Raw genomic sequence first — 23,997 nt, 5'->3', positions numbered from 1 at the left:
ACAGAAGTGTGTAGAGAAGCAGAAGTGGCATCACAGTGGATTTGGAGGAAAAGAGACGAAGTGTGGAAAAGTACAAAGTGTTAGAACAATGAACATTTATTGTGTAGATAATGGACAGATATAGATATACAGAACAGCATTCAGTTACAGAAGAACAGCAATGACATCAGCTGAGACATCTGAGCCGTGTAGGCATTCCAGTTCCAGGTTCAGATTGATCACCTGAGCCGTCGCACCTCTGGAGGTTGTTGTGGAATAGCGCCGAAACAGCCAAGGAAGGAGGACTCCACCTGATGATGGAATTGGATCAGCATTCTTTTGATGTTTACAAGGTAATGTGCACATTTGAGGGTATATTTATGTATCATTACTGACAAAATGGCGTCTTCTTCAATTTCGAAAAAAAATCTATAATTTTACAATTTATTGACACATATTGATATTTTTTTAGGGGTTACATATATAGGTGTAATACCACCAAATCATGGTACGTCACATCCGGTTGCATACGAAAGTAGGCCTAAAAAAATATTCCCTTGAATTTGACAGTTGAAGAAAATTAACCCTGCATTTCAATGCACTTAAATTTTTCTGAGTCGTAAATATGTATGTTGGGTGTCTGAAAGCATCATTCTTTTTTTATTTGATGGTCTTATAAAATATTTTGGAACGTTAAGGTTACATAGTTACCAAAGAAGGTAACCAGTAAATAACAGTGTAAAAATTGGGTTGTCTACCCTCGGCGGTGGTTACTTTCTTATATGCAATGAAATGTGGTGTGAAATTTTCACTGTATCACTGGAAAGGATTGAACTTTACACATGCAAAGTATTTCTTTGGTTGAAATAAAGGTAAATACTGTACGATTTTTTTAAAAGTGCCAATTTAACAAAGACTAATAGGGAAAAATCAATGGTGGTATTACACCTATTTAGGGAAACTAAATGTGCACTCGTGACCCTATTGTACTTTCATTTTTAAAAGTTATTAATAAACCAGTTCATACATTGTAAACATGGACTATTCGGAATGGATTTAGACACAGAAAGTACGTTTGAGGTAAAATTGCATTGAAATGGGGGTTTACGGGTGTTTTCTTAGTCAATGGGTGGACAGACGAAGCTGTATTTAGATTACTGTGTTAAATTTTAAATTACCCTTACAGTTTTTGTTTTGTTTATACAACATGTGAATTTTTTATTTCAGTGTTAACCATGTTCTGAAGAGCATTCTGTTGAAAAATCTTATATGTGAATTGGTCTGCAGATGACACTTCATCATTAAAGTATGTATCAACTATCATCATGTTTTTTTTTGTTTTGGCCGCAAAAGTTTACAATTTGCCATTGTGCCGTCTACATTTTGCACAGACAATAACTCATCTAAACACTTATTTGTCCTGGATTTATACACATCAGAATCCAGTCTCACATACTTAAACTTTATAATTCTTACCAATTATTGTTTGTACCAGCAGTCCAAGGGACATAACCCTTTTTAAAAACATTTTGAGGTATTTTGTATTACTCTTTCTCCCCATTTTCTAATGTAAAATACAAGAAAGTGGACTTTTTGTGTAAATCTATTAGAAATATACTGTTATGAGTAAATAAAAAGACTTTGATACCAGTAGCAATAAATGATTGACTGAAAGGGAACCGTTATTACTCACACTAGGGGAACAGACCAAAAACTCAAGTTACACATAAGGGCTTATAGAAACTTCCGTGTAGACTGTTAACATTTATAGAGACAGTTCTTTCAGCTAAAACACTTTAATTATTGATTTAACATTACATTTATTTCATTTTTGTGGGAAAATAATCACATTTGTTTTATTTTTTAGACAAAAGATATCAAGTTTTGATGAAAAAGGAAGGAAGGAGGAAAAATGGACCAAAACAGACCAAAACAGACCTTCAAATGAACTCTAAAAGGTGCAATAAAATTGTTTATCATCTTAAAGTTGTCTTTTGTATTCTATTTAATTGTTTGAATGCATATATCATGAGTTTATGATCAGATATTAGTCAACACTGCATTTTATAATGATACACTGAAATTAGGATTTTTCGAAGAAATTGGACTGAAATTGCCGTAGGATATGGCCTTACATTATAGTGATTTTCTCTGAAACTATAGTTCTGACTGAGACAAAACTTGACAGTTATGCTTGAAATAACTTGCAATTGGAGGGGGAAAAATTGCATTAAGTTTATTTGACATTTAGGTGTTCTTTAGGTGTAATACCACCAAATCATGGTACGTCACATCCGGTTGCATACGAAAGTAGGCCTAAAAAAATATTCCCTTGAATTTGACAGTTGTAGAAAATTAACCCTGCATTTCAATGCACTTAAATTTTTCTGAGTCGTAAATATGTATGTTGGGTGTCTGAAAGCATCATTCTTTTTTTATTTGATGGTCTTATAAAATATTTTGGAACGTTAAGGTTACATAGTTACCAAAGAAGGTAACCAGTAAATAACAGTGTAAAAATTGGGTTGTCTACCCTCGGCGGTGGTTACTTTCTTATATGCAATGAAATGTGGTGTGAAATTTTCACTGTATCACTGGAAAGGATTGAACTTTACACATGCAAAGTATTTCTTTGGTTGAAATAAAGGTAAATACTGTACGATTTTTTTAAAAGTGCCAATTTAACAAAGACTAATAGGGAAAAATCAATGGTGGTATTACACCTATATAAAGATTCAGCTATTCTTGATAGTTGAATGAATATTTACTTTAAAAACAGAATCTTTTCCAATTTCTAATTTTACCGGCAATGCAAGGAAAACCCTTCAAAAAATTAGACCCCTACTTTAAAATGGGTACAATTTTTTGCCCTACTTTGGACACCCCTTTTCTTCACGGATTTCGATTTGAAAAACTAGCGAAATTACGATGTAAAAAATTTAAAGTAATTGAAGGATATGCTTTTTTTGTACCCCTTTTTTATATGATCGCTATTTAATTCTACAGTGCAGAAAATCGAAATCCGAAATTCTATGTTCAGAAGTGAAAAAATAAGATTTTCTTTAATTTTTTTGTTCAAACATGTAAATAATAAGTAAACTCATTTATTTTTCTCCTATAAATGTGATTACAATCAACAACATTTACCGCCGGTACTTTGCTGTAAACGAATGAAATGTTTTTACAAAAGCGCGCCATTTTTCAACTGACGTCGGCCGAGGCAAAAAAGTCTTATATTCGGCGAAGGACTACTGAGCGCCGCCGAATCACATTTTGGCGAAAAAGGCACATCCGGTTGTTTTTCTGAACTGTTTTCACTTTTTATTATAAATTAACGTGAAAATTAAGGTGTCTTGGTAGAGGTCCGCGTTCATCGAATATAAATGCTGTCGAGTTCGGTTCACATAAGAATTTTAAATATATACGTATCCATCCAATCCATGCATAAATTTAATTTACTGATCGATCGCTGCTGACCGTTGTCACGGTAACTCTCACATAGGTTATTTGACTTATCTGACAGATCCTATGGGTCACCGATCACCGATCACTCATCAATCAGTCAAACATCCGTCACTGATCTTCACCGATATGCAAGTTCACGTCAAACAGTAACACCTAAGGTTGCAAGTACTGTATATTCATGTCTTCATCATTTCGATGATCATTGATGATATGTGCATAGAAAATATTTACGAAAATAGCAGGAAATTTAACCAAAAATATATTTTGGGATCTTAAGGTAACTACCCAAAACCAAAAATTGAGGGTTATCCCCATTAAAGAGATATAATACAAAAATGTGACCATAGAAACTTTTTACGACCCGACGAAAAATTCAAATATAGATATTATTCTATCATTTAAAACAATTTACAGCGGTGTGTTATTCCGGACCATTAAACTCGTTAACTAAGCGTCTTTTTCGATGTCAGTTGCAGTACTATAAGGCTTTTACTTTTTATTTGATAATAAACATTTGTTAATGTTGTACAAAGTACAAAATTATATGGGAAAATTTCATTCATAAAATATTCATGAATGAAACAATGTCTGGCGTAAATTCTTTTGATTTTCACTTCGGCGAATAGAAATATGCAAAGTAGTGTTTGTGATACTTATTTTCAAAATAGAGATAAATTCACCAGAATTGTCAGCATGGTCAGTGAACATTCTTTCTTTTTTTATTCCTGTAATCTTTTTAAAAGGACTCAAAATTTCATGAGCATCATCCTAGAATCAGTATTCAAACACAAGTACTACACTACCTTGGAGCAGAACATTTGGGATGGCTTGTCACTGGAGGTCTAAGGAAAGTATTTCTATAGCAAACTTTCCAAAAAACTATGCATTCCAAACCCATTTACTGATTAATTGTTAGTTCTTCTTACTAAATGTATTATTTTTGAAAATGCATTGTTTCAATATACTGCAGATTCAAAAAGCTTAACTTTAATCAAAAATGTATATCATTTTGATATAATGAAACAACAGGGACTAATTCATTGAGTACCATGAAACATTGAATTTCATAGACAATGACAAAGATTTTTTAGATTGCTATACAATACTTTCTCTTCTCTTTTTATATAAAATTAATTCATTCTTTCATTGGGTAGGTAGGGTAACTAGTACCACACATATATTTATATTTCACCCAAGAAGAAATAAATAATTCTGTAACTACAAATGAATATAGAAAACATAAATTCAAACAACCATTATCATGGGTATAGTTTAAATGTATTCTCGGTTATAAATTGAACAATATAAACATATAACTTAAAGGATATAGATCATTGCCATGATGCAACAAATGACATTGAAAAAAAATACAGTTTAATTTTTTGTACGCCAAATGTGATGCTATCCAAATTTTCTGGGGGAACACTGCATGATAGGGCACCCTAGCAGCTTCCATTGTTTGGTTATTAAGGGGCATATAGGCCTATCTTTTAGGTAATTGTACATCACATCCATAAACAAACCATATTTCCTACTGTACTTACATTTTACATTCAAAGTTTTACTTGCACTAACAGTGCCCAGTGTATTAGATGCACGACATACAATAGTTTGACTGGTATGACTTCTGTTTACACTATATACCAAGGCTGATGTCACTGTGTAAGTGTCATTAGATTCTTTAACTGGTGGCGATGTTGTAGAACTGGTTGTAACATCATTTCCACCAATAGTCCATGTAAAAGCAGCAGCAGGTCGACTTCCATATGATGTACATGATACTCTCAGTGGTACTGGCTCTTCTGTACTGACCACACTTCTATTGAAGATTGGTGTCAATGGTTTTACTGAAAAAATGTGGTTCAACTCAATTGAAACTAGTAATACTTATAATTTAAAAGCTAAAAATGATAATATAAAGAATACAGAAAATTGTATGTAATCTTACAAATGTATAACAAATGTACATGTACATATGAGATGGTTTTAATCCATCATTCCCAATAACACGAATAATTCATGACATATTCAGTCCAAAAAAAACATTTTGTAGATTTGTCTATTTTAAAACTACATGTGAGTTGCATTTATATTCAGCCTCTTAACATATAATGAAACCATTATTATGAACACGTGTATTTACCTTGTAATAAAATAGAGCTAAGGCCGTAATTTTTTTATTTTTAGTTTTACGAACCCTCCTACCCTAATTTTTGCCAAATAGGAAAAAAAATAAAATTAAAAATGTTGATTTTTATTTTTTTTTCTCTTCAGACCCAGTGTTTTTCATGCAAAAAAATAAAAATTTAAGTTCATATCTGCATGAAAGAATCAAAATTTATGCTCTTGGTGATTTAGTAAGTTGTTGCACATTGATTTTCAATTCAAACCTTGTCAAGAAAAAAAAATAGTTGTTACACTAGTAGAAAATCTCCTGGTGAAAAAAAATAAAATAAAATTGATATTGATGGTTGGTATTAAAAAAAAACAGCAGCAGCAGCAGTTTTTTTGTTTGTTTTTTTTTCGTCCTCCTACCCATTGGTTTTGTAAAAAAAATTCGTAAAACTAAAAATATAATAACTATGGCCTAATGGAAATAAAAAAAAAATTAGTGACTTGTTCTTATACTTGAAAATATACAAAACTAAATACTACCTCAAGATAATAACTGAACATGCATAACTTACAGTTTAGATATATCTGTAAGGTTGTTGTCAATGGCTGGCCTAAGGCAGCACTACTAGCTTGACATGCTATTGACTTCTGATGATAATCTCTAGTAATACTTGGTATTGTGTAGCTTACTTCCTGGATACTGGTTGGTCTTGTCCAATCCAGAATTGTCACAACTGGAGGAGGCTTTCCACCCTCTGCTATACACCTTATTAGTAAATCTGTTCCTTCTGTTCCTTCCAACTTACTGTCTGTTAATCCATGGAAATAGAATTTTGTCGGTGGTACTGTAAAGAAAACGATTTTTTTTTTTACATGGTACATTCAGGCCCGTAGCCAGGAATTTCCAAACGGGCGTTCGTTGGACTCACAAACTCGACTTTAACAGTCACAATTCGAACAGAACATTGACTTTAACAGTGCTTATTTGTTTTTAAGAGGGGTTCGTCCGAACCCTCCTAACCCCCTTGGCTACGGGTATGACATTTGTACAAATAGAAGTGATCTCATAAGTGTTGGTCCACCTAAAATAGATGATCTTGTGAAATACACATTAATGTTATAAGTTGAGGAATAAGATACAGGTATTACAAAAAATTTACATTATTGTAAAATCTCCATTACTAGAGGCTCTAAAGAGTCTGTGTCGTCACCTTGGTCTATGTGAATATTCAAACGACACAGATGAATTTATGATGAAATTGTGTTTTGGTGATGGTGGTGCGTTTGTAGATCTTACCTTATAAACATTCTTGCTGCTTACAATCATAATCTTTATCTATAATGATTGGCCCAGTAGTTATAATGGAAAATGTAAGTAAAAATTTACTATTTTTATGAAAATTGTTAAAAAATTTACTATAAAGGGCAATAACTCCTTAGGGGGTCATTGACTATTTTGGTCATGTTGAATTATTTTTAGGTCTTACTTTGCTGTAAATTATTGCTGTTTACAGTTTATCCCTTTCTATAATAATATTCAAGATATTAAACAAAAAACAGCAAAATTTCCTTAAAATTACAGGGGCAGCAACCTAACAAGCAATTATCCAATGCATCTGAAAATTTCAGAGTAGATAGATCTTGGCCTGATAAACAAGTTCTCCTTCCTGTCAGATTTGCTCTAAATGCTTTGGTTTTTGAGTTATAAGCCAAAAACGTCATTTTACTCCTATGTTCTATTTTTAGCCATGGTGGCCATCTGAGTTGGTTGGCCTGGTCACCGGACACACTTTTTAAACCCTAGTAATGATTTTGGCCATGTTTGGTTAAATTTGGCCCAGTAGTTTCTGAGGAGAAGATTTTTGTAAAAGTTAACAACAAAGAACGTAAGACGAAGGACGACAAACGCCAAGTGATGAGAAAAGCTCACTTGTCCCTTTGGGCCAGGTGAGCTAAAATGAGGCTAAGATCAAAGAAACATGTCGTTATGACAGGTAAGGCATATAGTAACCCGAAGCATCAATCGTAATCAGCTGCAATTTGATTACATTTTGTAACATATTATGTAATCACATGTTATAAGGCATCGGATATGAGATCATTTTTATTGCAATTAATTGCAAGGTAATGGATTACAATGCAAATAAAATGCTCCACAGTGCGCAGCTTGACACGACCTCAGAGGTCAAACCCTGGTTAGTTGGGGCAAGTATTGACACAATATTCAACCTTGATACAGCTCTGAATTTGGATTGTGATAAAATATTGGACACAGCATAGCATACATGTGATGGACTGTCAAACTCAGATCAGGAGATTTGGAAATTTTGGTCAGGAGATTAGGACTCAGATCAGGAGGTTTTTTACCAACATAAATGTTATTGTAAATTTAACCCTCATACAAATTTCCATCAAAATGTAATATGTTTATAACACCCTTGTTGCCTTTCTATTTGAATGATATCGCATTATTAAAAAAAAATATTGAGAAAAATATTTCTTGTTTTGTTTTTTGTTTTTGATAATTGATTGTTCACTGCTGATTATGACCTTTTCTTTGATTACAGATCTGTATCCATGTCTCCATCTCCTTATCATTGGTAACTATATAGACAAATAAGAAAGAAATATTCTCTACATGTTTGTTTATAACATGATAAATAAATTAAAAAAAAACATTAACAGTCTTTATTAGCATTATGAAGTCATATTTGTAGAAAACAAAGACTCAAACAGTTTAAAATGTTCAGTTATTTCCTATCGGTTGAGAATAAGATTCTCATATTGGATAAAAAATAAATTCCATCAGTCATTAACAGAGAAAAACGGACCAAAAAACCAGTTGTTAAGAACTTTTACATGATAATGACTGATGGGGCGTGGTTTCCGTCTGATAATGACCGTTTTAAGCTGAATGACTTAATACCCTATTATACTGTTTATATCTATTGTAAGGACATGTTAGAAGTATAACTGACAAGGATATTTTAGTTTAGCATGCATATACAACAAAAAATATTTCACCTGAAATTTATATTGCTATATAAATTTCAATTTAATCCTTGAAAAGAGGTCTAGATTCCTAAAATAATTTGCGAAAGAATTTGGCGAAAGAAATATATTGAACGATTTATTTTCCTCCATCTTGTTTATTTACCTTTTTCGAGTTCCTCGGACTTTACCCGATCAGACAATACTCAGAATTCACCTTGACCTCATTAAGGTTTGGACAGAAAATCAATAATCAGCTGATTGCATTTTATAGCTATCGACAACAAAGGACTATATTATTTACCGACCGTGCAAGGGCTGTATAGCCAGTCAAGGTCGTTAAAAACTTCCATATATATATACTATATTAATAAAGTTGTTGATTGAATTGTTTGACAAAATGAAACCCTGGTTAAATGGCTTCTGCTAAATGTCACATACAGAATTTATTTACCACTTTGCGACGCACGTGTTTGAAGCAAACTTTTGACGTCTCCTCCGCTTTTAAAGATAGTTTAGAAAAGAAAGCTGTTGTTGTGACGAAAAATGTCCAAAAGCAAGAAAAATCTCGGATTTAAAACTTTAATTATTCTTTGACTTAAATATCGGTTATTTCGAATCCGGGTCCATTCGCCCTGATTCGCGTTCGCCATACTACCTGTTCGCCCTGATACCTTTCTGCTTCTGCCAGATAATGGCCACAATCAACAAACTGATTATACTGCCATGGTTTGGACCACCCCCTCCCCCCCAAAATTTTGAAATTTAATTCAGCTTTGTCATCGAGGCTTTAAAGGCCTCGACTGACGGAGCTGATACGACCCCAGAGGGTAGAGCGTTCCAATCCCGGATGGTTCTTGGGAAGAATGAATGTTTTCTATAGTCACAAGATGCTGCTGGTACTTGGAAGGATTTGTCATGCATGTTTCGTGACAGTCTTTTCGGTGGTATTAGACGACCTTCCTTTGATATGGCCACTTTGATGTTTTCTATTTTGAATAGCATTGTGAGTCTCGCTTCCTTCCTTCTTCGTTCAAGTGATGTCCATTTGAGATGTTGTAGCATCAGATTAACGCTGGAGTGGTTATGATGTTTGTTGGATACGTAGCGAGCTCCTCCTCTTTGTACCATTTCAAGTCTGTCAGTCTCTGTCTTAAGATATGGATCCCATACCGGACTGGCATATTCTACAATTGGACGTATCAATGTTTTATATGCATTCTCCTTCACTGTAGTTGATCCCATATTTAATTTTCTTTTTAGGAAACCAATTGGTCAATTTGCCTTGTTACATATGTTATTAACATGATCATTCCATCTGAGATCGGATGTAAATGTGCAGCCTATGTATTATGGACTACTGATTGACACAAGAATTTGACCATGTAGGCTGTATGATGTTGCAATTGTTTTGTTTTTCCTGCTGATGGTAAGTACATTGCAATTGTCAGGGTGGAATGACGTTTTCCATTTTGATTCCCATATTCCGAGTTTGTCCAGATCTAGCTGTAAATCATGTGCATCTTTGTCTGATGATTCCATCTGGCATGTCGTTAATGTAGAACAGGAATAGTGAAGGCCCAAGTACTGAGCCTTAGGGTTGACCTGACTCTACATCAATATGAGATGAACTTTCTCCATCCACAACTACTGCTTGTGTTCGATTAGACAGGAAGCTAGTAATCCACTTATTCACATTTCCTCGGATACCATAGTGTTCCTGCTTATGCATCAGGAGACTGTGACCAACCTTACCAAAAGCTTTCGAAAAGTCCATAATGAGTAAATCCGTTTGCTTTCCTGCGCTCATGTTGTTGGTGATATCATCCACAAATTCAATCAGCTGGGTTTCGCATGATCTTTTGCTACAAAATCCGTGTTGTAATGGATAAAGAATGTTGTGGAGATCTGAATGTTTCATAATATGACTAGTTATTAGGTGTTCCATGAGTTTACAGCAGATGCATGTCAGAGATATTGGTCGATAATTCTCTGCCTTGTATCTCTCTCCTTTCTTGAAGACTGGGCTTACGTTGGCGTTCTTCCAGTCAGATGGTATCACAATAATTAGTGATCTGAATTATTTTGTCATTGAACAATTAACGATCCTTAACAAGCCATAAAATTTTAAACATTTCCCTGTTTCCATAAATTACAAGAATATATACTTTAGAAGTATCTGAATAAGTTTATTCAAGTTCAATGCCCTGAAAATAAATTTTTTTTAGTAGGGCGAACGGACTCTAGGCGAAAGAACTCAGGGCAAACGTACCCAGGGCGAACATGTTATTAGGGCGAACGTTCCCGATACCGGTAATTTCCCTAAATGGTTTTTGTATTAAATTAAAAATTATTAATTAAGTAAACTTGGTTTTCAGCATTTCTGGGAAAATCAAAATACTATGTCAAAGAAAAAATTACTTTTTTCATTTCAAAAGAAATTAGAAGAGGAATTCATAAAATACTGGAAACAAGCTCTTTTAGTGACTCTAATAATGGTAACAGTCATGGTAATAAACTAAGAACATATCGCAAAGTTAACAAGAGTGCACACACTGAAATGTCTCGCCTTCTTTACTAATCATTGATATTATGTTGATAGTCCTAAATATAAAGCTTAATTACAACTGTCACATAATCTTAAAATTAACCAAGATAGCTAAACAAACACCAACGAACCATGAAAATGAGATGAAGGTCAGATGAACAATGTCAGGCAGACATGTACAGCTAACAATGCTTTCATACAACAAATAAAGTTGACCTATAACTTAAACACAAAACACAAAAACTCAACACTGTGCAATGAACTGTCAAATAAAACCTGTGGGACTGACATATAGGTCATAATATATTTCCATACACCAAATATAGTTGACCTTTGGCATATAAAATAAGATAAAAAGACTAAAACTTAAAAAAACTTAACTTTGACAACTGAACCATGAAAATGAGGTCAAGGTCAGATGACATCTGCCCGCTAGACATGTACACCTCACAAACATTCCATACAACAAATATACTAGCCCTATTGCTTATAGTATCTGAGATATGGACTTGACCACCAAAACTTAACCTTGTTCACTGATCCATGAAATGAGGTCAAGGTCAAGTGAAAACTGACTGACGCGCATGAGGACTATGCAAGGTACGCACATACTAAATATAGTTATCCTATAACTTATATTAATAGAGAATTCAACATTACAAAAATTCTAAACTTTTTTTCAAGTGGTCACTGAACAATGAAAATGAGGTCAAGGACATTGGACATGTGACTGACGAAAACTTCGTAACATGAGGCATCTATATACAAAGTATGAAGCATCCAGGTCTTTCACCTTCTAAAATACAAAACTTTTAAGAAGTGAGTTAACGCGGCCGCCGCCGGATCACTATCCCTATGTCGAGCTTACTGCAACAAAAGTTGCAGGCTCAACAAAAATAATTTTGAATTAGAAAAATATCTTCTTCTGGACCTTAACAAAAGTGTCATTTCTAAAATGGGGAAAATCAGAATTAGTAATAGTAAATTACTAATAGAAGTTGGTAGATATACTAGAACACCTTTAGAACAGAGAATTTGTCCAGTTTGTAAGGATGCTATTAAAGATGAGTTCCATTTCCTCATTCAATGTAAAGCGTTAGAAATGTACTCTTTTGTAATTTAAGTGATATATTCCCATCTTTTGCTAATATGTGTGAACAAGATAAGTTTAGTTTCATTTTGAAAAGTAATGATACGGACATTAGTACTGTAAGTGTAGCTGGGATAAGCGATATGTATGATTTGAACATTCATTTAAAGCAAACATAATGTTGTTAAGAGCTGTTATAGTATTAAAGCTAATTGTAATGGCTTGAATTAATAATATTGTATGAATAACACCTCCACGAAATGAAAATATAAAATATGTATCTCTTATCATTGAGAAAATATGTTTGGTTTGGTTTTTTTTGTTTTTGTCTGTTTGTTTGTTTATTTTTGTATTTGTATTTTGTAAATGTCGGCTGGTATCATTTCTGTATAGGAATTTACACCAATAAAATTTTTTGATTTATTTGATTAGTAATTGATTAGGAAGACGTTTTTAAAGTCGTTTGAGTGACACAGATGTTTCAAGCCTAGTTTTACGTCTCAACTTTTTCATTTACGATGGTCAAGAAAAGAAAACTGTCGTTGGCTCGAATGAGGGTAGCCCTTCAATGTAATGACTACACATGAAACGAGGGATCAATTTCATGCGATAAAAGCTTTTGTTTTGTTGTAAAAAAAACTTCTTAGTACAAAAGGGAACATCAGTATTTTTCTTTTAAAGAAACTTTCCCTACGAACTATACTGGTATTATATAATCAAAACATGTCCATTAATTTTGTTATATTCCAGGATGTATATCTTCTTTATTATTAAAAATATAGTGGCCCAATCAATTAGAAAAGTTGTTTAAAATACAATGAATAGTTTTCCCTTTTAAATTAAAAAAATCTGTTGTTTAAAAGTAAATTTTTAGTGTTTATTCATTAACATGAATCTAAAATAAGTTTGAGAGCACTATCATAGACACAATGGGCAAAATCATCTTATTTAAGGGAAAAAGGGGGGGGGGGTAGAAAAAAAAGGTAAATTTTAAACGAAATATATAGTTATGTTAAATAAAAATAATAAAGTGGCGAAAAATATATTGTATTGGCGAAAGAGGTGGCGAAAAAAATAATTGACCCAGGGGAAACCCTGAATCTGAAGAAAGATTTTGTGTCTATTTCAATTGATTCTATCATGTATGTGAAAGATCTGTCAAATATGCAAACTAGAGGCTCTAAAGAGCCTGTGTTGCTCACCTTGGTCTATGTTAATATTACAGTACTTGCAACCTTAGGCGTTACTATTTCAGCGATCAATCAGTGGTCATCGATCAGTCACCGATCAGTCAAGTTCACGTCAAACTCACGTTAGCAATCCATCAGACTTATAGGTAAAGTGATTGACTGATCGGACTGATAGGACCGATCGATCTTGATGACGTTCGTTTTATTTAATTAAAATGGCGACTCGTGAAAATTGAACATTCAATGATATGTTTTGTGTATTAATCATTTAGCAAAGTTTTATGAATTGAAATGAAAAAAAAATGAACAGATAAAAACCTGAATTTAAATATTTTCATTAAATAAAATTGAGAATGGAAATGGGGAATGTGTCAAAGAGACAACAACCCGACCAAATAAAAAAACAACAGAAGGAGGAATGGTCTTTTTCGTTTTATATAGGTAATATATTTTCAAACCCGGCGAGTTCTAAAACGGTGTCTACATCGCGATTTTGATTTTATTATTTTCCAAACATACTCGGGGGGGGGGGGGGGGGGGGGGGAACAAAATGAAAGGATCGGTTATTGAAAAATGTAGTCTATTTTTTTATCCTTATCATCATAACACTCTTTTAAAAAAAACTTATCATATTATCACGGACTTTCTATATTCCTATCACAATCGAAGCCGTTAAAATAACAAATTACAAAAATAAATGCTGTTTTTTTAACAAAAAATATGAACAATTTCAAACAATGCAAACAACATTACATTTTATTTTTCTGAGAGTCTTTCTTTTACCTTAATAAAAAAAATAACTACTCCTAAACAACAAAAAGTACAAAAATCCAATGATGGTAAACATAAATATATTCCTTAAAAAGAAAAAAATAATTTTAGGCAGGTTTATTCTTGAATAATTTACATTTTCTACAAAAAACATATGAAAATCATTTATAACAACTGATTGCGATTGAAATTACAATGTTTTCAAATATGAAAAGAAATATTTGTATTTTAGGTAACGCATACAAAAAAATAATATCTTTTTTCTTAAAGTAAGCATAATCTATGAAGACCAACCAATCCTGATAAACAAAAAGTAATGAAATCATATGACGTTTAATAATTTGTATCATAATAAAGCAATAACTGCATTATTATTCCACAAAAATAAAAGTTTAAGTATTCTAATTCTGATTATATATCAATTCTGATTAGAATACTTGTCTCAAGATGGTAAGATTAACTGATTTCAAATAATCAAAGAGCTGAGTAGCTCTGAGGGGAAAGACGGCCCTTGTTTCTATTTAATTATGTTTTTGGAAAAGGGGGGGGGTATCTTTTGATAGTGGGTGGGTATCTTTTGATAGTTTTCATATTTAGAATGAAAAAGGGAACAGCTAGAACATGTAGAAAGGTTGACAATATTGAAATCAATTGTTGTTTATGTAATTTCATTTCCTTAGTTTAGGATTCAATTTGGACCGAATGGAAGAGATCTGCATCTTCTAAATCTAAACATTTGATTAAAGTTGATAGCTAATTATCTAAAACTCAACTGAATTCTGTCATTCACAACAACTACAATATTTTTTGAAATATTGATTGTGTAGCACTGAACTGCAGGCTAGGGCCATTTTCCATTTTTTGTGACAGTACTCTTGGATTTTTAAGTTTTTTCTTTAGAAAGTGTGGACTGAAAAATCAATTCAGTTTTAAATTTCCATTGTTAAAGTTCCGAGTTAAAACTCTCATCACAGGGAAACAGGTACTAATAAAAAAAACAATATGAGTGATGTAAACTGTGTGAAGCTTGTTTCCAAATCTTAATTTTGAAATATTTGTAAATAATAAATATGTTTAAACTACAAAATGAAATTATTTTTTTTATTTTTTTTTACCATTACAATGATTATGTAGGTACACAAAAAATTAGTTTTATTAGAAGACTACTAATCCAATGAAATGTCACATTTGAAGTGTTTAAATACATTAACTTTTATTTTAGTGGATAATTAGTCATCAATTGAGGTGCTCCTGAATTGGAGGAAGATTCCCAGAATTTTTACAGAAAAAAGTGGTCTCACTAATTAGCGACAAGAAGAATATTTTTTTCTTGTCGCTAAATAGTCTTCTTGACGCTTCTTGTCGCTTTTTGACGCTTCTTGTCTCTGATTAGTGAGACCCGAAAAAGTAATAAAATCGTTTCTTTCCCTTGTCTCATGTAACCCCACGATCTTTGTTTATTTTGAAAGTTGTCGACCTACAAATTAAAGTATTGTATGTTGATGTTTAAATCATCTACAGTAAACAATATTATGTTTAGATTTAACAAATACAAATTTGTAATTAGTGCACGATCTCTAAGAATGATATAAATAACCAGTGAACTGGTGAAGGATATCCCTGCTTCTTCCAAGAATGACGTCACTATAAAATACAATGTAGGTTGGATATATTTAGAATATCTCGTCATACTAATTTTTCCGGATTGTAAAATAAACGTAAATAGTGTAAAGGAGAGTTCAAGATACGATAATTTCGTGAGAAACAAAAGGGAAATGTGTAAAAAAGTGTTTAAAGTCAAACTATTCATTTCTGAGTCTCCTTCTCTTCAATCTAAGTAAGATTTGTTGGGTTTTTTTCCACAATATAACATGTATAAAAACAAAATGAATGATGTGAGGGAGTGTCACTCTGGTCAACCCCATAGGGGATTGACGGCTTGAAGCCGTCTTTCCCCAAAAAAGTATAATTTTTAATAAAAGGAAGAATAATTTGGGTTATTTTAAAAAATGGAAATAAAATTTTAATACGATTTCTCTGACATTATTTAATTTCATAAACAAAAACTATTCTAAACTATAAAAAGTACAAAAATTCAATGCCTGTCAATAATTTTCAGTAAAATGAAGAAATATTTGCATTTTAGGCAACGCGTACAAAAATTTAATATCTTTTTCCTTGAACTGAGCATATTTTATGAACCAGCCCAGTAGTCAGCACTTCGGTGTTGACATGAATATCAATTATATGGTCATTTTTATAAACTTTCTGTTTACAAAACTTTGAATTTTTCGAAAAACTAAGGATTTTCTTACCTCAGGAGTAGATTACCTTAGCCGTATTTGGCACGTCTTTTTGGAACTTTGGATCCTCAATGCTCTTCAACTTTGTATTTATTTGGCTTTTTAACTATTTTGATCTGAGCGTCACTGATGAGTCTTGTGTAGACGAAATGCGTGTCTGACGTATAAAATTATAATCCTGGTACTTTTGATAACTATTATGAAGAACAGCCAATCCTGATGGACAAAAAATACTGAAATCATTTGATGGTTAATAATTTGTATCAAAATAAATCAATAGCTGCATTTTTATTCCACAAAAATAAAAGTTTTAGTATTTTAATTCTCATTATATCTCAATTCTGATTAGAATACTTGTCTCAAGATGGTAAAAATAACTGATTTCAAATAAAATAGTATCATTTTTAATAAAAGGAAGAATAATTTTGGTTATTTTAAACCATGCGAATAAAATTTTAGTATGATTTCTCTAACATTATTTGAATTTGATGAAAAAAAACTATTATTAACCAAAAAAAGTACAAAAATTCAGTGGCGGTCAATAATTTTCAGTAAAATCAAGAGATATTTGCATTTAAGGCAACACATACAAAAATTTAATATCTATTCATTAAAGTAAGCATACATGTATTTTATGATGAACGGCCAATCCTGATGTACAAAAAATAATAATATCATATGACGGTTAATAATTTGCATCAAAATAAATCAATAGCTGCATTCTTATTCCACAAAAATAAAAGTTTAAGTATTTAAATTCTCATTATATCTCAATTCTGATTAGAATACTTGTCTTAAGATGGTATTTAGATTAACTGATTTCAAATAAAATAGTATCAATTTTAATAAAAGGAAGAATAATTTGGGTTATTTTAAACATCAGGAATAAAATTTTAATATGATTTCTCTGACATTCTTTGAATTTGATGAAAAAAAACTATTCTTAACTTTAAAAAGTACAAAATTCAATGGTGGTCAATAATTTTCAGGAAAATCAAGAAAAATTAACATTTAAGGCAACGTTTACAAAAATTTAATATCTTTTTCCTTACAGTAAACATATTTTATGGTGAACAGCCAATAGTGATGTACAAAAAGTGATGAATTCATATGACGTTATATAATTTGTATCAAAATAAATCGATAGCTGCATTCTTATTCCACAAAAATAAAAGTTTAAGTATTTAAATTCTTATTATATCTCAATTCTGATTAGAATACTTGTCTCAAGATGGTAAGATTAACTGATTTCAAATAAAATAGTATCATTTCTAATAAAAGGAAGAATAATTTGGGTTATTTTAAACAACGGGAATAAAATTTTAATATGATTTCTCTGACATTATTTAATTCCATAAACAAAAACTATTCTAAACTATAAAAAGTACAAAAATTCAATAGCGGTCAATAATTTTCAGGAAAATGAAGAAATATTTGCATTTTAAGCAACGCGTACAATCCTGATGGACAAAAAATACTGAAATCATTTGATGGTTAATAATTTGTATCAAAATAAATCAAAAGCTGCATTCTTATTCCACAAAAATAAAAGTTTAAGTATTTTAATTCTCATTATATCTCAATTCTGATTAGAATACTTGTCTCAAGATGGTAAAAATAACTATTTTAAATAAAATAGTATCATTTTTAATAAAAAGAAGAATAATTTTGGTTAATTTAAACAATGCGAATAGGATTTTAGAATGATATCTCTTACATTCTTTTAATTTTTATGAAATAAAACTATTTTAAACTATAAAAAGTACAAAATTCATTGGCAGTCAATAACTTCCAGTAAAATGAAGAAATATTTGCATTTAAGGCAACGTGTACAAAAACTGGATATCTTTTTCCTTAATGTAAACATAATTTATGAAGAACAACCAATCCTGATGAACAAAAAGTACTAAATCATATGAAGGCTTATAATTTATATCAAAATAAAGCAATAACTATACAAATCCTTGGTTAAAGTATCTTAAATCTTATTATAGCTTTTTCTTATTAAAAGACTTGTCTTGAGATGTTAAAAATAACTGTTTTCAAATAAAATGGTATCATTTTTAATAAAAAGAAGAATGATTTTGGGTATTTGAACTAATGCGAATAAAATTTTACTACGATTTCTTTGACATTCTTTTTATTTTAAGAAAAAAACTACCCATTTTAAACTATATACAGTAAAAAAAAATCAAATGGTGGTCAATAATTTCCATTCCAATGAAGAAATGATTGCATTATGGTTCAACAAAATCAAAATTAAGCAGATACTTGTTCTTCAAATATTCAAATTTTATACAAAATAATTATAAAAAGGAATTTATAACAACTGATCACAATTGAAGTTACAATATTTTCAAATATGAGAAGAAGTATTTGCATTTTAGGCAACGCGTACAAAAATTATTTTCCTTTTTCCTGAAATCATATGGTGGTAAATAATTTTTATAATAATAAAGCAATAACGACATTCTTATTCCACAATAATAAAAGTTTAAGTATTTTAATTCTTATTATATTTCAATTCTAATTAAAAGACTTATCTGGAGTTGTTCAATTTCAAATAAAATAGTGTCATTTTTTAAATAAAAAGGAGACTACTTTCTGGTAGTTTTTAACAATTCGAACAGAATTTTAAAATGATTTCTCTGACATTCTTTTAATTTTATGAAAAACGACCTTTTCTAAACTATAAAAAGTACAAAATTCAAATGGCAGAAAATTACCGGCATTTTCCTAAGAAAAAGTTCATGTTAACCAACACATGTAATACAATTATGTATTATATATGTTTCTGATGTTTACAATATTTAATACAAAACTATTAATCAACGCAAACAATTAACACTTTAATTAAGCATCTTCTAGCTGTTCAACTATTTTTACTTTTCAATTTTATTACAAATTAACTTGTAAATTATGGTGTCTTCATCGAGGTCCCCGTTCATGAATTGTAACACCGTTGAGTTTGGTTTACATAAGAATTCGAAATATATACGTATCCGTCCGATATGTGCATAAATTTGATTTCCTGATTGTTCGTTGACCGTTGTCACGGTAACTCTCACATAGGTTATTTTACTTATCTGACGGATCCTATGGGTCACCGATCACCAGGTCATCGATCAGTCAAACATTCGTCACCGATCATTCACTGATCAGTCAAGTTCACGTCAAACAGTAACGCCTAAGGTTGCAAGTACTGTAAACAAAGCAAGCATGCAGATGGATTCATGACAAAATTGTGTTTTGGTGATAGTAATGTGTTTTTACATTTTATTTAAATAAAAATTCTTGCTGCTTACAATTATCTATATCTATAATGAACTTGACCCAGTAGTTTCAGTGGAAAATGTTACCGGTAGTAAAAATATACAAATTTTATGAAAATTGTTAAAATTTGACTATAAAGGGAAATAACTCCTAAAGGGGTCAATTGACCATTTCTGTCAAGTTGACTTATTTGTAAATCTTAATTTGCTGACCATTATTGCTGTTTACAGTTTATCTCTATCTAAAATAATGTTCAAGATAATAACCAAAAACAGCAAAATTTCCTTAAAATTACCAACTCAGGGGCAGCAACTCGACAACGGGTTGTCCTTTTCATCTGAAAATTTAAAGGCCAATAGATCTTGACCTGATAAACAATATTATCCCTGTCAGCTTTGCTCTAAATGCTGTGGTTTTTTAGTTATAAGCCAAAAACTGCATTTTACCCCTATGTTCTATTTTTAGCACAGGCGACCATCTGGGTTGGATGACCAAGTTATCTGACAAACTTTTCAAACTAAATACCCCAAAGATGATTGTCGCCAAGTTTGGATCAATTAAGACCAATAATATCAGAGGAGAAGATTTTTGAAAAATAATTACTAAGATTTACGAAAAATTGTTAAAAATTGACTATAAAGGGCAATTACTCCTAAAGGGGTCAACTGAGCATTTCAGTCATGTTGTCTTTTTTTGTAAATCTTACTTTGTTGAACATTATTGCTGTGTACAGTTTATCTCTATATAATAATATTCAAGATAATAACCAACAAGAGGCTGCCACAACGACAGCAAACCGGATTTATTAGCATTTATTTGTGTCCTGGCAATATCATAAGAACCATTACTGATGATTGGTGAAAGTGAAAATCGTCAATATCAAATTTGACCTCTATTTTGTCATCAGTATCAACATATTAAAATTTGAAAAGCTTAGATTGAATGGTTCATGAGTAAATGCAACAACGTGAATGGAAACACCATTTAAAGATCTTTCAAGAACCATAACTCTTGAACGGTAAAAGTCAAAATCGTAATTATTGAACTTGACCTCCATTTAGTCATCAGTAACAACATATTAATATTAGGTAAGCTTTGGTAGAACAGTTCATGCCTAAATGCACGGACAAGACTGGAAATGCCATTTTACGATCTTTCAAGAACCATAACTACTGAACGGTAAAAGTCAAAATCATCATTATTGAACTTGACCTCTATTTTGTCATCAGTAACAACATATTAGAATTTTAAAAGCTTTGATTGAATGGTTCATGAGAAAATGCACGGACACGACTGGAAACACCATTTTCAATCTTTCAAGAACCATAACTCCTGAACGGTAAAATCGCCTTTATTGAACTTGACCTTCATTTAGTTGTCAGTAACAACATATTAAAATTTTTAAAGCTTTGGTTGAACGGTTCATGAGTTAATGCACGGACAACATTTGATTGCCGCCCGCCCGACCAACCGCCCGCCCGCCGAGCATCCCCAAATCAATCACCGACATTTTTGTCACAAAAATCCGGTTAAAAACTGCAAAATTTCCTTAAAATTACCAGTTCAGGGGCAGCAACTCAAGAACAGGTTATCCGATTCATCTGAAAATTTCAGGGCAGATAGATTTGACCTGATAAACAATTATACCTCATGTCAGATTTGCTTTAAATGCTTTGGTTTTTGAGTTATAGGCCAAAAACTGCATTTTACCCCTATGTTCTATTTTTAGCCATGGCGGTCATCTTGGTTGGTTGGCCAGGTCACTGGACACATTTTATGAACTAGATACCCCAATGATAATTGTGGCCAAGTTTGAATTAATTTGGTCCAGTAGTTTCAGAGGAGAAGATTTTTGTAAAAGTTAACGACAGACACAGGACGACGACGATAACGACGACGATGACGCAAAGTGATGGGAAAAGCTCACTTGGCCCTTTGGAAAATGTGTTGTGAGTGCCAATGAGACAACTCTCCATCCAAATAACAATTTATAAAATTAAACCAGCATGAAGGGAGATAGGGGTTACAGCCCACAGGTATTATTTTATTGAGAGAAAAAAACTAGAGGCTCTAAAGAGCCTGTGTCGCTCACCTTGGTCTATGTGCATATTAAACAAAGGACACAAATGGATTCATGACAAAATTGTATTTTGGTGATGGTGATGTGTTTGAAATATTTGGTAAAAATTTACATAAATTTACCGAAATTAATGAAAATTGTTAAAAATTGACTATAAAGGGCAATAACTCCTTAAGGGGTCAATTGACCATTTAGGTCATGTTAACTTATTTGTAGATCTTACTTTGCTACACATTATTGCTGTTTACAGTTTATCTCTATCTATAATAGTATTCAAGATAATAACCAAAAACGGCAAAATTTCTTTAAAAATTACCAATTGGAGGGCAGCAAGCCAACAACCGATTGTCCAATTCATCTGAAAATTTCAGGCAGATAGATATTGACCTGATAAACATTTTTATCCCATCTCAAATTTCCTCAAAATGCTTTGGTTTTTGAGTTATAAGCCAAAAACTGCATTTTACCCCTATGTTCTATTTTTAGCCGTGGCGGCCATCTTGGTTGGTTGACCGGGTCACGCCACACATTTTTTAAACTAGATACCCCAAAGATGATTGTGGCCAAGTTTGGATTAATTTGGCTCAGTAGTTTCAGAGGAGAAGATTTTTGTAAAAGATTACTTAGATTTATGAAAAACGGTTAAAAATTGACTATAAAGGGCAATAACTCCTAAAGGGGTCAACTGACCATTTCGGTCATGTTGACTTATTTGTAAATCTAACTTTGCTGAACATTATTACTGTTTACAGTTTATCTCTATCTATAATAATATTCAAGATAATAACCAAAAACAGCAAAATTTCCTCAAAATTACCAATTCAGGGGCAGCAACCCAACAACAGGTTAACCGATTCATCTGAAAATTTCAGGGCAGATAGATCTTGACCTGATAAACATTTTTACCCCATGTCAGATTTCCTCTAAATGCTTTGGTTTTTGAGTTATAAGCCAAAAACTGCATTTTACCCCTATGTTCTATTTTTAGCCGTGGCGGCCATCTTGGTTGGATGACCGAGTCACGCCACACATTTTTTAAACTAGATACCCTAATGATGATTGTAGCCAAGTTTGGTTTGATTTGGCCCAGTAGTTTCAGAGGAGAAGATTTTTGTAAAAGCTAACGCCGGACGACGACGGACGACGGACGACGGACGCCGGACGCCGGACGCCAAGTGATGAGAAAAGCTCACTTGGCCCTTTGGGCCAGGTGAGCTAAAAAAAACATATAGTAAATTCATTATAATTATCTGCCCTTGATTTTACAAGGATTCTTTTCTAAAAATATAATTACTCTTTAAAACATGCTTAAAGATGAGTCTTATGAGTCTTATGTAGACGAAACGCGCGTCTGGCGTATAAAATTATAATCCTGGTACTTTTGATAACCTTTTAACATCTTATTTTTCATAGTTTAATCTTATAATTTCGAGTTTTAGATGTTTCTGTTGTATATTGAATAATATATGCAATGTATGGTAAAAATAGTAAATTCAATATAAAAAAAGATGTGGTATGATTGCCAATGAGACAACTATCAAAGACCAAAATGACACAGACATTAACAACTATAGGTCACCTTCAACAATGAGAAAAGCCCATCAAGTCAATATGTCAGAATGAAGAAAAAAACACCTACTTGTTTTATTTCACTAGTATATATATATGATATTTTTCAGAATAAAAATTAATATACATGGTATTTTTTTAGGCATGATACATGTCATACAATAGAAATAGAAAGTTGTCCACCAGGTCATCAACCATATTTTAATCTATTTTGCTAGCAATATATGGCAATGGAATTTAAACGGTGAAGCTTTATTTTGAAAGTAATCAGGTTAATTCAATCAGATGAAAACTCCTGCAGATAATTACTTTCCTGGTGTCCTATTTTGAATAGAATATATTATTCACTTATACAGAAATATATCATACAAGGTAAAATAATCTGCATGTCAATTTGTGAGTGAATACAGGGAAATGCCATGGATGCCATACTTTTCATGGCAATCTTTAATTGTAGCCATTATTTTCATGTCAACCTGCCATCGATGCCATACTTTCCATGGCAATCTTTAATTGCAGCCAATGTTGTCATGTCAACCTGCCATCGATGCCATACTTTCCATGAAATTATGGCAGTTTGCCATCGATGCAATGCTTTCTATCCTTCAATGGTTGTCATGAAT

The 23,997-nt window shown here is 32.0% G+C and overlaps 1 protein-coding gene and 1 long non-coding RNA gene across 2 annotated transcripts in view; one reads left to right on the top strand and one right to left on the bottom strand.

Annotated features, from left to right (window-relative positions):
* LOC139525214 (uncharacterized) overlaps nt 1–23,997 on the bottom strand; it is a 198,820-nt gene that overhangs the window by 137,963 nt on the left and 36,860 nt on the right. Inside the window, exons 5-6 of the mRNA XM_071320404.1 lie at nt 6,132–6,404; nt 4,989–5,291 (exon numbers count right to left, since the gene is read on the bottom strand). Coding sequence (XP_071176505.1) covers nt 4,989–5,291; nt 6,132–6,404 — 576 coding nt within the window. The remainder of the gene's footprint in view (nt 1–4,988; nt 5,292–6,131; nt 6,405–23,997) is intronic.
* Nucleotides 475–2,683, top strand: LOC139524304 (uncharacterized). Its single transcript, XR_011664767.1, has 3 exons — nt 475–851; nt 1,207–1,285; nt 1,847–2,683. It is a non-coding gene; the product is annotated as an uncharacterized lncRNA (long non-coding RNA).

This window comes from Mytilus edulis, chromosome 5 (genome assembly GCF_963676685.1).
Source record: "Mytilus edulis chromosome 5, xbMytEdul2.2, whole genome shotgun sequence".
NCBI lineage: Eukaryota > Metazoa > Mollusca > Bivalvia > Mytilida > Mytilidae > Mytilus > Mytilus edulis.
Note: the sequence above shows the minus strand (reverse complement) of the source record. Positions and strands in the feature narration are given on the sequence as shown.